Below are 15,352 nucleotides of genomic sequence, written 5' to 3'. Positions count from 1 at the left end.
TTCTACTGTGTAAACTAAGCTTTCCACACCCAGAAGATCCACCAGCCCCACACCAGGCCTCTTATGGCTCAGTTACTGGGAAGCGCTGGTGGCTCCCAAAGCCCAGGAGAGGAAGTGAGGGAGGACACTGACAACCCCACCCGCCTCGGTGCTGCTCTGGGGTTGGTGCCCTTGCCACCCTCCCAGCATCTGAGCCAGGTGACCGACACTGGCCCCATGATCATGACCTGTCTTCTGCCAGAATCAGAGCTCCCTGCCTGGCGTGCACGTACCTTCTCTGCGCCCATACTGGGGCACTTCCAATTGTAAAGGTAATACTGCAGGTTGCCGTCCCCTATGCCAAACTTGAGCTTCTCCAGGAAGGTTTTGTTCTCCATGAGATCCAGTGCATTGAACACGTCAAACCCTTTCTGCACAGCAGCAGGGAGAAGAGTGGGTGAAGACTGGAAATGCTGCCGCCAAAGTGCGCTGCCTGTTACTGCACCAATGCCACCAAGTGGCCTGAGAGCACCGCCTCCCCCAGGAGCTCCACCAGCACCCTGCTCTCCAGGGGTTAATTAGTATCACCATGTCCCCTTTGTCTCTACATGCATACACTATGACATCGAGGCCTAGGTGACCACTACACCCAGGGAGTGTTTAGGGATTACTCCTGGCTCTGTGCTCACTCCTGATGGGCTTGGGGGACACCAGATGGGATTCTGAGGATTGGATATGGGTTGGCCGCCTACCAGGTTAAGAGCCTTAACCTCTGTATCTGTATTGCTACTCTAGTCACAGGCTGCCACTTCCTGTCATGCACCCCTGAGATGATCCAGAATCTGCAGTTGTGTTCCTGTCCTTCCTCAGAAGACTTGGTTCCTAGCAGCTCTAGGCCTGACCTTGCTCCTTGGACACCCCTCAGTGTGTACCACATGGCTTGTTGAGCCTGTCCTTGCCACTCTGGGTCTATCACCTGCCACTTGCTCCATCACTCCTGCCCCGAAGGGCACTCTCAGGCCAGGACAGGAATGACGTAGGCAGACCCACACAAGAGCATGGGCCCCACAGAGGCTATGATGGTGCCTCATCCCTACCCTGTGAATTCCAGCAGGAATGTCCCTGGGATGCAGCACAGGAGCTTTTTTTTTGTGTTTCTGGGTTACACCCAGCAGCGCTCAGGGGTTACTCCTGGCTCTACTAGGCTCAGAAATAGCTCCTGGCAGGCACGGGGGACCATATGGGATGCCGGGATTCAAACCACCGTCCTTCTGCAAGGCAAATACCCCACCTCCATGCTATCTCTCTGGCCCAGCTCAAAGGAGCTTTGAAAGTTCAGGATCCTCAAGCTGGTGTTGCTCACAGACCCTGAGCTAGGAGTCAGGCTGAAATCGCAGGAATCTCCCTGGGCAGGGCAGAATCCCACCACTGATGTCCCCAAAAATCTGTTCCCTGACACCTACCACCAGTGCTCCCAAACTATCCCTGGGCATACCCCTATCACTTCCCAAATCTGTCCTCCATAACCACCAAATGCTCCCCAAATCTATCCCGATACTGATACTCCTCCCACCATTGACACTTCCTAAACCTGTCTTTTATACCCCCCTCCAAATGATCCCCAAATCTGTCCCCAGGCATCCCCACCAACGTCCCATCCCCTCCCAGACGCCTCACCATCTTGGCGAGCACCAGGGCATCACTCATGAGGTCGAGGAGGGGCGTCTGGGTGTGGACATTGTAGAAGGAATAAGCAGCTTTCAGACTCCTGTGCGTGGGGTGGTTCATGATGGTAGAGGGGAGCGTGTAGAAGCTCAGGAAGTCAGTCACCTCGCCGCCTGCGTTCTGCATGGAAGACGGGGGTCATCAGCCCTCAGGCTTCAGTCAGGGCAGACACCCAAACAGTCTGTCCCAGCAGCCAGACAAAGGCCTGTCTAGGGCACAGAGCCGAGTGCAGTGCCAGCTCTAATGTTCCCAGACTGTGGCCTGTGTCTGGCCAGGACTAGCTTTCAGCCAGACTTGCAGGATCAGAGGGTGTAATTTTATTATTATTTATTGTGGTTGTTTTAGTGCCACATCCAGTGATGTTCAGGGCAGGGCCTGGAATAACTTATCTATGTGGTGATGGGGATGGAACCTGGGTTGTCTCAGTGTGAGGCGAGTGCCTTCATGGTAGTACTACCTAAGAGGATCATTCCAACAAGCACAAGTGTCTTGTGTTTGGTTGGGGGAAAAGGGGCTTTGCCATCTGGTGGTGTGCAGGGAACCAGGAGGTGCTAGGGCAGTGATGGCTAACCTTTCTGAGCTCGAGTGCCCAAACTGCCACCCAATGCCCAGTCCTCTCAATGGCCCAGTCTGGCCCTGTTGCCAGGTGAGCTGCAAAGCAGACACTGGCACACTTGCCTCCCGCCGCGCCGCATATCTTAATTGCGGATCTTTTTTTGTTTTGTTTTTGGGTCACACCCAGCAGTGCTCAGGGGTTATTCCTGGCTCCAGGCTCAGAAATTGCTCCTGGCAAGCATGGGGGACCATATGGGATGCCGGGATTCGAACGGATGACCTCCTGCATGAAAGGCAAACGCCTTACCTCCATGCTATCTCTGGCCCCTTAATTGCGGATCTTCCCATGTGCCAGCTGCAAGACCTTTGTGTGCCACAGGTTCACCACTAGGGCTTAACCCTGGGCAAGTGATAGCCAACCGTGCTGGCTTCAGAGAGTGCCCAGGGCCCAAATACAAAATCAAAAGTGCAGAGCCGGGGCCGGAGAGATAGCATGGAGGTAAGGCGTTTGCCTTTCATGCAGGAGTTCATCGGTTCGAATCCCGGCACCCCATATGGTCCCCTGTGCCTGCCAGGAGCAATTTCTGAGCCTGGAGCCAGGAATAACCCCTGAGCACTGCCGGGTGTGACCAAAAATAGTGCAGAGCCACCTCACCTCCACTACGAAGGTGTCAATGATGTTCTCCTGTGGGTAGAACCAGTGCTCCACCTCCTCCTGACTCATGACCGGTGTGAGGTGGAACTGCCGCAGGTACTGCGTGAGGAGCCGGTGCACAACAGGAATGTCTTTCTTCTCCATGGGCCGCAGTCCTGCCGTCTTGGGCATCTAGAAGGAAAATAGAGACAGGGCATTGGACGTGTCTGCCAGCAGTCTAGCCCCACCCCCCTTGAGTGCTAAGGGCATCTGAGCCTCACTCTCCAACCTCAGACCTACCCACCTAGAAATACCGAGACAATCTGGTCACCAATGACAGACAAGTCCCCAGGTCTTCGGGTCCCTTCCCTCTGTTACTGTGGTCACCCTCGGTTAAAGCAATAGTTCCAGGCTCTCCGCTGCATGGTTGCAGAAAACCTATCCCTCTGGCCCTTAGGGCCCAGGCTTCTTCTTCCAAGTGTCAGTTGGCCTCAGAGAGGAGCAGTGTAGGGGTCCAGTGCTCAAATACTGGGTGCCTGGTCTCACTAATCTTAGGGTGCTCAGCGGGACCCCTAACAATATTCAGGCATATTTCACTGTCACAAATCTGGGTGGGTGCTCTTAGCATCCAGTGGTGGGATGCCAGGAATGCCACTGAGCGCCTACAATGCACAGAAAGGTCCCAAGACCAAGTCTGAAAAGCTGAGGTGGGGAGAGAAACCCTCTGGTTGCTCCTTAGTTCCCCTCTTCAAAATGGAGGCTGGTCTCTTCCAGCACACATTCCTGCTGCAGGCCCACGAGCCCTGAACCCACGTTCCTAGGAAACACTCCCAGGGAATGAAGCCAAAAGCCGTGCTGGGAGAAAAACCCCAGCAGTTCAGGCCCACAAAAGCGGCAGGGAGAGGGGAGACAGCTCTGCCACTGCCCAGAATACCAAAGGCCAGGCAATCCCTGAGGACTTAGGACCTCAATTCCTATGTTGACAATCAGTTATGCTGGGGTTGCAACTTGAAGCTGGGAGAGACAGGGACCCCTTCTCACTGCCACACCACAGTGAAGGTCTCTGCCTGCCTATAAAAGGACTCTGCTGTGGGTCTGGGTGGCACCCCCTGTAGAGGTCAATTGGTGGCATGGTGCCCAGGTGGCACAACCTGAGGAGTTAATCCAGTCTGGGGTGGATGTAGAGGCCTGAGTTCAGGGAACATTAACTGTGTGACACAGGACATATTTGAGGGGAGAGAGAGACCATCAGCTCCTTTAGGACCTGAAGACTAATACAGCCTGAGAACAGGGAGCATTTCCTTCCTCAGAGACTCTGTTCTCTAGGGGCGCCCAGTCCTGCTAGACAGACCCAGATGGGGATGGGGTACCCACAGCTCCAGCACCACCTCTAACCTGGGCAGGAGCTCTGAGGGGTCTCCCAGGGTTAAAATGACAAGTCAGTGTTCTTGGTGCCCGTCGACAGCGGGTGTGTGTGTGTGTGTGTGTGTGTGTGTGTGTGTGTGTGTGTGTGTGTGAGTGTGAGTGTGTATGTGTGTACCCACAGCTCCAGCACCACCCCTAACCTGGGCAGGAGCTCTGAGGGGTCTCCCAGGGTTAAAATGACAAGTCAGTATTCTTGGTGCCTGTCGACAGCGGGTGTGTGTGTGTGTGTGTGTGTGTGTGTGTGTGTGTGTGTGTGCGCGCGCGTGTGCGTGTGTGTGGTTAAAATGGCAAGTAAGTGTTCTTGGTGCCCGTTGACAGTGGGGTGTGTGTGTGTATTAAGGGGTCTCCCAGGGTTAAAATGACAAGTCAGTGTTCTTGGTGCCCGTCGACAGCGGTGTGTGTGTGTGTGTGTGTGTCCCCCAGGATCCCAGGCTCCTTTTGCTCCCACACCCCTCCCTGCCAGAAGTGCCACTGGCCTCTGGCAGTCGGTACAGCTTCATGGTGCGCTGCATCGTCATATTTCTGCTCAGGTGGGAGAACTTCACCTCAATCAGCTTCCGTGGGTTTAGGGACCGATGCCAGTACCTGTGGACACATAAACATCCTATCCTCAGAGGACTCTGGGACAAACAGAGCCATGAAGACCTCAGGATGACCAGGAGGGGGAAGGAGAGAGTGTGGCATGGGGTAGGGGTGCTCTCCAGGATCCCCTGCCAGGCCAGCACTGCCAAGGCTTTTCTTTACTTTTCTTCTTTTCTTGAGAGGCCCACACCCATGGGTACTCAGGGGTTATTCCTGGCTCTGCACTCAGAATTACTCCTAGCAGTGCTTGTGTTTGGAACCAGAATGGGATGCCAGGGATTGAACCTGGCCAGTCGAGTCACAAGGCAAATGTCCTACCCACTGTACTATTGCTCTGGCTCCTTCATTCTTCAGTGAATTCCACATCCCCAATTTTGAGATTTACTCCCAATCACTGCAGCTCTCTGGAAACACTCTACTCTGAGCATGCCCCAGGCAGCCCTCTACCATCTAGATACAACCTGACAGTTCCAGGATAAGATGGGCACCTGTTTCAGGCACCTTCCTCAGGCAAGGCTATCCACAGCCATAAAATATTCCAGAGTCACCCTGGGGCTGGGGCAGGTGGGGCATTTGCCTTACACTGGGCCAACCCGGATTCAAAATCCTAGCATCCCATGTGGTCCCCCGAGACTGCTAGGAGTAATATCTGAGTGCTGCCAGGTGAGGACACCCCCAATAATAGAGTCACCCTATAAAAAGTCAGGGCACTACCATAAAAATTTAGATTTGAAACCAGAGCTAACATGGTAACATGGGGATATGGTGTGGTGTGGGAGGATTAAGGTATTTGCCCTGCATCCCATCAGCCCTGGTTCTATCTCCAGCATCATATAAGATCCCCAGAGCACCACCAGATGTGGGGCTTCCACACTATAATCAATCATCAACCCCAAGACCCTCCCCTTCAAAAACACGCTCAGATTTGGGGCCATGGGTGTGGACAGCATATTGCACTGCCAGGAGGAAACCTCCAAGGCCGATCTGCAGCATCACTGGGCTGGGCGAGGGCGGGGGGGGGGGGGGGGGGGGAACCGCTGTCAGCTCCAGCAAAGCGTCAGGAACCCACCACTGACCATCAAGCCCTGCAATGCTGAGGAGCTCCCCTCAAATTCAGACTGGGTTCCTCCTAAAAAAACGAAGATAGAAAGGGCCAGAGTAATAGTACAGCAGGTAAGGTCCCTACTTAAGTTCAGATACCTGACATGACATATGCCCCCTGAGCCATATAGTGTGTGATCCCTAAGCACAGAATCAGAAGGAAAGAAAAATTCTGAACACAACTTGATATGGCCTAGAAACCCAAAAAAGAAGCAAACCGGGCCCGGAGAGATAGCGTTTGCCTTGCAAGCAGCCGATCCAGGACCAAAGGTGGTTGGTTCGAATCCCGGTGTCCCATATGGACCCCGTGCCTGTCAGGAGCTATTTCTGAGCAGACAGCCAGGAGTAACCCCTGAGCAATGCCGGGTGTGGCCCAAAAACCAAAAAACAAAAAACAAAAAAGAAGCAAACCAATCCCCTCCTAAAAAATACCTACTAAGACAAACCCAAACCATTTGACCCTACCTGTTTTCTTTTTTTTTTTTAATTTTGGGAAACGTTTGGGCCAAACCTGGTGATGCTCAATGGACTGTATATAATGATACAATGCTGAAATTTGAACCAGCATTGCAGTCACACAGCTGTATATAAGACGAGTGCCTCCCTTCCTCCACTTATTGTCTCTGCTTCCATTTTTACTGTTTTATTTTGTTTTGGATATTTCTGGCCATAACCATTGATGCTCAGGAGTTACTCCTGGTTCTGCATGCAGGAATTGCTCCTGGCAGTGCTCAGGAATCATATGGGATGCTGTGGATTGAACCTGGGTTAATAATGTGCAAGGCAAGCACCCTCCCCACAATACTAGCACTCTGGTAGCTTCTCTGCCCCATTTTCACAGCAAATGGGGATCTGGGAATGGCGATGCCTTTGAAAGAGCCATTTCCCAGGCTGCATTCCTCTAGTCTACAGGCATCCTGAGTGGGCTTTGGTGGGCCCTCACCCCGTCTCATGGCTCCCAGGGGTAGGGGATGCTCTAGTGCTCTTTACACCGTGGGCACGGTCCTCATGTTCAGTCTACCCCCAGCAGCTCATCTGGGTTCCTATAAGAGAAGCTTGGTACCTGCAGGTGCCAACAGGCTTTGGCAACACCACCCCGGCAGTGTACACGGCCTGGAAGATGCCTTCCAGGTGGACTCGCCGCGTTATTTCTCGTATCAAGACTGGCGCCACCCGCTTGGAGCGCAGCTTCTTGTGGACGCACAGGAAGTTTATCTCCACCATCTTCTTCTCCCTGGAGAGGGCAGGGAACAGCCTGTGAGAGGAAGATGGGGCAGGCCCCCCACAGGACCGAGGACCTGTCAAAGCTGTGCTTGCCCACTCTGTCTGCTAGGCAGCAGGGACACTGATATCACAGACCAGCTAGCTCCCAAAGGGCACAGGGAAGTAAGCAAAGGACTTGAATTAAAAGGTGCCACCAGCTTTTCTTGGATGTATGTCCAAGAGCTGGCCAGAGCACCCCACCATTCATAGGCAGGAAACCCCATAACTTCAGGGGTTTGTCTCCCAAAAGCATCCCAGGAAACTAACACTTTCAGGGGAATGAGGAGTCAGTGGGGAGATTCTATCCAGCAGGGGGCTGGGACATCGCCCCAGCTTGGGCCAATTGTCGCTCCAGTACAGGCCAGAGCTGAGATAGGAAGCATCAGTTTCCCCTTACAAGTTGCCAAGAATGGCTCCATTGCAGCTGTAACTATCTTAAACATTCCCGCAATTTCCCAGGTTCTCTGAACCTGGGAACCTATGGTTCCCAAAGCCATACCCTAAAGAAATAAAAGGATAAATCTGAACAGTGGTGCAAGTGGTAAGGCATCTGCCTTGCCTGCACTAGCCTAGGACGGACCACGGTGTGATTCTCCGGCATCCCATATGGTCCCTCAAGCCAGGAGTGATTTCTGAGCGCATAGCCAGAAGTAACCCCTGAACGTCACCAGGTGTGGCCCAAAAAAAACCAAAAATAAAAATAAGAATAAATCTGAGGCTAATGGTTAAGAAAGAAACATGAAGATCTTCAAAAAGTAGAAGCATCTAAAAAGACATCCCTGCCAGTCTAAAGGACAGGATACGGTATCACCAACCTGGAAGGAACAGACCCTCCAGCCTGTGAGGAACTGGAGGGAACCAAACACTTTCTAACAGCCTCATGAGCTTGATCAGAAACACAGTCACAGGTTTCCTTCCAAACTCCTAACTCAAGCATAAATCTTGATCTAGTCCTATTCTAAGTTAGCCCCTCTGGGTAAGAAATTTCTTTCTTCTTTGCTCTTCATTAAATTCCATGACAGAAAATAGTCTCTCTCATCTATGGGTTTTTAGTTTTTTGTTTTTTTTGTTTTTTCGGGCCACACCCATTTGATGCTCAGGGGTTACTCCTGTCTAAGCTGTCAGAAATTGCCCCTGGCTTTGGGGGACCATATGAGATGCCGGGGGATCAAACTGCGGTCCTTCCTTGGCTAGCGCTTACAAGGCAGACATCTTAACTCTAGTGCCACCTCACCGGCCCCTCATCTATGGGTTTCAAGAAAAGTAAAAAACATTATTGTAATAATACACAGAGACAATAGAGATGAGAGTTATGAGGTCTGGCCCACAATATGAAGCTTGCCACAAAGAGTGGTGAATTCAGTTGAAGAAATGACTACACTTAACTACCATGAAAATGGCAGTGAGTGAGAGACACAGAATGCCTGTCTTGAATATAGGCAAGGGGTAGGGGAGGAGGGAAATAAGTTGGGGCCAGAAAAAAAAAATCAATAAATTCTGTATGAAATATTTACTTTCAACATTTGGGGGGGAGGTGCCTCTCCCAGCTATGTTCAGTGCTACGGCTGGCTCTGTGTTCAGGGATCACTCCTATTGGGGTTTGTGGGGCCATATGAGTGCCCAGGTCAAACCTAGTTCTGCCATGTATAAGGTAAGTAGCCTACCTTCTATGCTATTGCTCTGACCCAGATTTCCAGTATTTCCATCCTCATAAACACTGAAGAACCTGGCAATCACCCACCACACTACCATGGAGACCTGCATCATCTTGTTCAAAAACTGGAGCGAAGCAGGCCCTTTTCAGGCTGATGTCCTGCTGCACCCTGTCCACCCCTCCTCAACCTCAGCCCCATCCCTTCGTCTCCTTCTTCTGCCCAGCCTGCTCAGGAAGAGAGGTTAGGCTGGGGAGGGCAGTGGAACACGAGTGCTTACATGTCGTAGATGTGGATATTGGCAGGGATGGCACTGATGAACCCGACCAGCTTCCGACTTGACACCACTCGAACGCCGCAGTGCCACTGAGGGAGCCAGCCAGGTGGCCGGAGAGCCCTAGAATAAGAGGGGCTAGGCTGTGTGGGGCCAAGGCAAGGCTTCCAGGTCCTATCTGAACAGCACTTCTTCAGGGCAGTAGTTCAATTCTCTTGAGGACCAACCCCCACACCTAATGGTCTTCCAAAAGCTGTTTGGGGTGGGGGATTACTCCAGGTATTTCTAGGCCAATCAGGCCTGAGGCTCAGTGGTGATATGAGCAGGTGAGGCTCAACTGCATAGGGCTGTGCAGTAATTGGACCCCACCCCAGACTACACAGCTGGTAATATTCAGGGGCCATGCCTGGAGAGTGAACCCCAGTTAGGTGCAAGCAAGATAAGTACCAGAACCACAGAAGGATCTCCCAAGCCCCGGGAATTTCTTTAAAATCTCAGCAGCTCACCTCTCCTTCTTGTCTTATGCAAGAGCAGCTCTGGCCTTCTGGGACCGATTCCCAAAAGCACTGTTCTAAATGTGGCTGCTGAAAGCGAGTCTCCTTCAGCGGTAGGAGCTCAAGCATTACAGCCTGATCTGCCATCCTAAAATGGGTTCATGGAGCTGCGGTGATAGGACAATGGGCAGTATGCCGATTTTGCATGCAGCTGACATGGGTTCTATCCCTATTACCCCACATGATCCTCTGAGCACTGCCAGGAGTGATTCCTGGGCACAGAGCCACAAACAAGGCCCGAGCACTGCTGAATGTGGCCCCAAAACAAAAAACCAAAACCCCAAAAAATATGGTGGGTTCTTAGCGTGGTAGGTTCTGTGGTGGTCCAGCCCTACACAGCCCCAGAATCATCTGAGCCCCCATAACTCACCATAAAAGAAACTCTGGGGAATAATCAAACCGGAACATGTTGTCGTCATCTTCAACATAGTTCTCGTTCAGGAGGGTATACAGTTCTTTCAGCTGCGGGGAGAGAGAGGTCGGCTCAGGGCGTGTCTGCCACATGGGGTCAAATCCGATATCTACAACTCTATGCATTTCAGAAAGTCAAGGCCAACATCAAATATGATGCTTAATCTCACAAACCCATTTGCTCCAGGCATGGCGAGGGCCGAGAAACAGCCCTTCCAAGAAGCAGAGCAGCATCATGAGAATAGAAGGCAGTGAGCTGAGGGCAGCAGCCCCACTGTAAAGGTGGGAATGGGGTAGCCAGGCCATGCAGCTGCAGGAGGACAGACGGGACATCTGGGAGTACCAAGAAGGCCTTTTCCAGCCTGCTAGAGGCCATAGAGGCTCTCCAGAGTGGCCAGATCTGCCGGGTTAGGCTACCATGGCCTGTGGTCCCCAATGTCACTCACCACGCCTCGGTCGCTCAGGTCCAGGGCATCCCAGGTGAAGCCCTGGGGCAGGGTGTAGGGCTCCTGGCGGATGTTGTCTCTGTCTGGCTCCACGGGCCCATGAGTGTTCACCACTTCCCCTGGAAGAAGAATGGCCATGAGCCCCCCTCTGATCCTGGGTGTCCCAGACTCCTAACCAGTAAGTACCTGGCTTAGGCCTTGAAAGTCCAAGACCCTCGCCACAGGTCCCCACATAACAAGGAAAACCTGAAAGTCAACTATGCCAACTTTCCTGTCCATCTTCAGAACATGTTGTGCTTGGCAACTGCAACAATCCCTTTCGGCTGTGCCTGGGGTCCTGCATGGAAAGCCAAGCTGTGGCCAATCTTCAGAACAATCTCTGGCATCCACGGTGGTTGATTTCTGGGGCTCTTTTACAATTCCCTTCAGGTTACTGAATGGCAAACATTTCTCCTGACTCATTTGCCTTCCTGCCTTCTGGTCTGGGTCAAGGGTGCTGTCAGGGCCCTGGCTCAGGCCCATTGACCTAGATGGATTTATAAGGAGTCACAAGGCTGCCTTGTGTCAACAGCCAACAATGCACTGGCCCATTCCTACACCAGATGACGGCATCTGGCGCCAGGTGCCATCTGGGCCCTGCCAGCTTCAGTTCTCCACATTCAGGGCCAGTTCACTGGGGCAACACAACATGCTCAGGCCTCTGAGCTCTAGTCCTACAAAGGTGTGGGTGGAATCACTGGACCTGACAGCGCTGCAGGAAGTGGCCCTCCAACAGGACCTTGCCAATCTGCAGGGTGTGTGGGGGCGGGTGGGTAGGTGGGTGCTCAGAAGACACAGCCAAATCCTACCAGCACTCAAATCAAACTTGCCCATTGACAATTCAACCACTTAATTTTCGCTCTTGGAATTACCCTGTTCCTCTAGTTTAAGCTCATTCATGTTCAGACTTTGAAGCATGCAATGCTTAGGGCATTTTGAGAATTGAACTTTCTTTTCTTTACTTTTTTTTTTGGGGGGGGGGGGGCACATCTGGTGATGCTCAGGGGTCCCTCCAGGCTCTGAGCTTAGGAATCAGTCCTTGCAGGCTCAGGAGAACATATAGGATGCCGGGTATTAAACCCAGGTCAGCTACAGCAAAGCAAGCACCGTACCTGCTGTGCTACCACCCAGAACCCAGAATGGAGCTTTTCGAATGGCTTCTTACTTATAGCTCTGTACCATGAGATAGCCTGATTCTTGCCCTGTCCCGCCTTTGCAATGCAGGAGATTGAGCCCAGGATTTCATCTATGTAAAGCAAGTGCTCTACTGCTAAGCCACATCTGCCCTCTCCCACTTCCCAGACTCCCGGCTCAAATGTGACCAGTGTGCAGAACTGAGGACACCGTCAGGCAGGCTTGAGCATCTGACTTGCTTCCTCCACACATGCACAGCACACGCTCCTCACAGTTACCATATGGAGACATCACGGGAAAGACCTGGTCCTATTGCCACCTAGCCCCTTCTTCTGAGGGAGATGGGTGGTTGGAAACAAGGGGGTACACACACTGGGAAGAGTGGGTCATGACAGGACACAGAGTGGGAAGGTCTGGTGCTGCTCACTCCTGGGGTTCCCCAGCAGGCTTGCCTGAAAGAGCTTAATTTGGGGGGGGTCTGGTTTAAAAAAATTTGGGGGGATCCAAAAATATATACAGTGGGTAGAGCACCTGCCTTGCACTCTACTGGCCCAGATTCATTCTCAGGACCATAGATGGTCTCACAAGCCCTGCCACAAGTGATCCCTGAGCATAGAGCCAGGATAAACCCATTCAGGACCACACACAAACTACAATGAGAATCCACTGAGAAACTCACAAACAAGTGCTATCCACCTCACACATGCTAGAAATATGTTATGTATTCTTATCATCCCCACCCCTTTTTAAATTTTTGTTTTGGAACCATAGCCAGCCATGCTCATAGCTTATTCCTGGCAAGCTTGGGAGACCATACGAGGTGCCAAAGATTGAATGCCCTCCCCACTATACTATCACTCTGGCCCCTAAGTTCTATCCTTGAGTTATCTCCAGGGCTTCCAGAAATTTCTTGCCAAACAGTTATCTCTAAAATGAGTCCCCTGGCAGTTCTACCACACCTAGTTTTTTCCAGAATCCTATTATTTATTTTTTGGAGACAGAAATTGGTGCTCAGTGCTTGGGAGGATCATGTGATGCAGGGATTGAACCTGGGTCTCTAGGGCATGTGCTCTCACTCACAGAGCAATCTCCAGCCCCGACCCCTTTTAGATAGTCTATTTCACCCCTTTAATAGCTCAGTGTACTTTTATTTTTTTATAACATTCAGTGTTGCTCAGGGGTTACTTCCAGCAGTTCTCAAGGGACCATGGAGTGCTGGGATTCAAACCTTGTTTCCAACCCTAAAATAAACTATTTCCCCAGACCTTAAGAGTTTGTTGGGGCCGGGCGGTGGCGCTAAAGGTAAGGTGCCTGCCTTGCCTGCGCTATCCTTGGACGGACCGCGGTTCGATCCCCCGGTGTCCCATATGGTCCCCCAAGCCAGGAGCAACTTCTGAGCGCATAGCCAGGAGTAACCCCTGAGCGTTACCGGGTGTGGCCCAAAAACCAAAAAAAAAAAAAAGTTTGTCATAACTTGGGCTGGAGAGATAGCATGGAGGTAAGGCATTGCTTTGTATGCAGAAGGACAATGGTTCGAATCCTGGAATCCAATATGGTACCCCAAGCCTGGCCAGGGACTATTTCTGAGCATAGAGCCAGGAGTAACCCTTAAGTGCTGCCTGGTGTGACTCAAAAACAAAAACAAAAAGTTTGTCATAACTTGGAAAAAATGTTTCTTGTTTGTTTTTAGCTCATACCCATTGGTGGTCAGGGGTTATCTGGGCTTATTGCACAATGGACCTGTGGTACAGGGATCAAACCTGGGCTCCTACTGTTACAAGTTTAAAGCCATGTTCTCAGAGCAGTGACCTAGTGTTCCAGCCCTCCTCATAGTTTTTTTTTTTTTTGGTTTTTGGGCCACACCTGGCGGTGCTCAGGGGTGACTCCTGGCTGTCTGCTCAGAAATAGCTCTTGGCAGGCACGGGGGACCATATGGGACACCGGGATTCGAACCAACCACCTTTGGTCCTGGATCGGCTGCTTGCAAGGCAAACGCCGCTGTGCTATCTCTCCGGGCCCTCCTCATAGTTTTTTAAAGTAGTATTGACCAGGGAATGGAGAGATAGTATAACAGGTAAGGTGCCTGCCTTGTTTACAGAAGACATAGGTTTGATCCCCAAAATTCTATATGGTCCCCTGACCTGGAGTCATTCCTGAATGCAGAGCCAGAAGTAATTACTGGACACCATCTGGTGTGACCCAAAAACAAAAATCTATGCAGTACACAGAATAAAGTGAGAGCCTTGCATAGTTGAGGTTCTATTTTTAGCACCACATTTGCTCCCTTGAGACCTACCAGGAGTGATCCACCGAGCATAGAGCCCGGAGTAAGGCCTAGCAGGTATGGTCCAAAACAAAGGATAGTCTAAGATCAGAGAGACAACACAGTGGGGTAAAGATATTTGCCTTATATGCAGCTGATACTGGTTTGATGCCTACCACTGCATAAAGCCCCCCTGGCACAAAGCCTGAAATAGTGCTCAAGCACCAGCAAGGATGGCTCCCTTGAAAAACAAAACAGAAAAAGTGTGTACTGGCTCAGATAGAGAAAGAGTGGGGCTCCCTCCAGGATGACACATGTACCCAGATAAATAAGACAGGTTCTCAATGAGCAATATGTGGAAAGGTCCGCAGGCACACATCATCACTCACTGGGAGCCACAGCTGTGCTTCCCAGGGGAAGCTCACATACAGGGTAAGGCTGGGCTAAACGGTGACTCTCTCAACATGTGCTACTCTTGGGGCCGGAGCAGTGGCGCAGTTGGTAGGGCATTTGCCTTGTATGCGCTAACCTAGGTTGGTCGGTGGTTCGATCCCCCAGCATCCCATATGGTCCCCCAAGCCAGGGGTGATTTTTGAGCGCATAGCCAGGAGTAACCCCTGAGTGTCACTGGGTGTGGCCCCCCCCAAAAAAAGTGCTACTCATAGATATGGTCCCTAGACAGTGGTCAGCTGCCTCTGAAAATAACCACCAAAGAACCCACACCCGGTTTCTGACAACCCAGTCTGAGTCCAGGAGAAAATAACAGACATACCTAATTTGGGGACTGGCTGCGTATCCCAGAACTGGTAGCTTCGCTTGCTAGCCTCCTCCATGGTTTTGGCGGGCCCCTGTCCCACTGAGAACAGTTCAATGGCCTTCTGTATCTCCTGGATCCTCTCTGCTGGCAAAGAGTTCATCTGGATAGAAAAAGATGGAGGGAACAGAAAGGGCCTTTATGTTACCAAGTCCTTGTGGCCAATGACAAGTTCAAGAGTTAAGGGTACAACTCCATAAAAATAGGGTGTGGTTCCTCAGTCTGAATCCCCAAGGAGCCTGAATATATGACAGCTAGAGAAAGTAGTTGAGGGGCCTACAATAAACAGCCAGGTGCTTCTCTCTGCTTTAGCTAGTGTCCCAAAACCAAAGATTTATCAAATCTCAATCAATGTCAATCAAGGAAAAATAAACCACTCACTGCTTTAATTTTAATTTTACTGAGTTTAACCGTCCTATCATATACTGAACATTTTTTGGTTTGTGAACTATCTGCTCACATTATTTAAATTTAGTTACATATTATAACTGTTTTCCCATA

At 51.3% G+C, this 15,352-nt stretch overlaps 1 protein-coding gene across 1 annotated transcript in view; it reads right to left on the bottom strand.

The window, feature by feature from the left end:
* The window catches only part of NMT1 (N-myristoyltransferase 1), a 40,544-nt gene that overhangs the window by 575 nt on the left and 24,617 nt on the right, over window positions 1-15,352 (bottom strand). Inside the window, exons 3-11 of the mRNA XM_049781766.1 lie at window positions 14,810-14,954; window positions 10,602-10,720; window positions 10,115-10,206; window positions 9,197-9,313; window positions 7,065-7,235; window positions 4,795-4,903; window positions 2,915-3,085; window positions 1,657-1,824; window positions 273-410 (exon numbers count right to left, since the gene is read on the bottom strand). Coding sequence (XP_049637723.1) covers window positions 273-410; window positions 1,657-1,824; window positions 2,915-3,085; window positions 4,795-4,903; window positions 7,065-7,235; window positions 9,197-9,313; window positions 10,115-10,206; window positions 10,602-10,720; window positions 14,810-14,954 — 1,230 coding nt within the window. The remainder of the gene's footprint in view (window positions 1-272; window positions 411-1,656; window positions 1,825-2,914; window positions 3,086-4,794; window positions 4,904-7,064; window positions 7,236-9,196; window positions 9,314-10,114; window positions 10,207-10,601; window positions 10,721-14,809; window positions 14,955-15,352) is intronic.

This window comes from Suncus etruscus, chromosome 1 (assembly GCF_024139225.1).
Source record: "Suncus etruscus isolate mSunEtr1 chromosome 1, mSunEtr1.pri.cur, whole genome shotgun sequence".
NCBI classification, from domain to species: domain Eukaryota; kingdom Metazoa; phylum Chordata; class Mammalia; order Eulipotyphla; family Soricidae; genus Suncus; species Suncus etruscus.
Note: the sequence above shows the minus strand (reverse complement) of the source record. Positions and strands in the feature narration are given on the sequence as shown.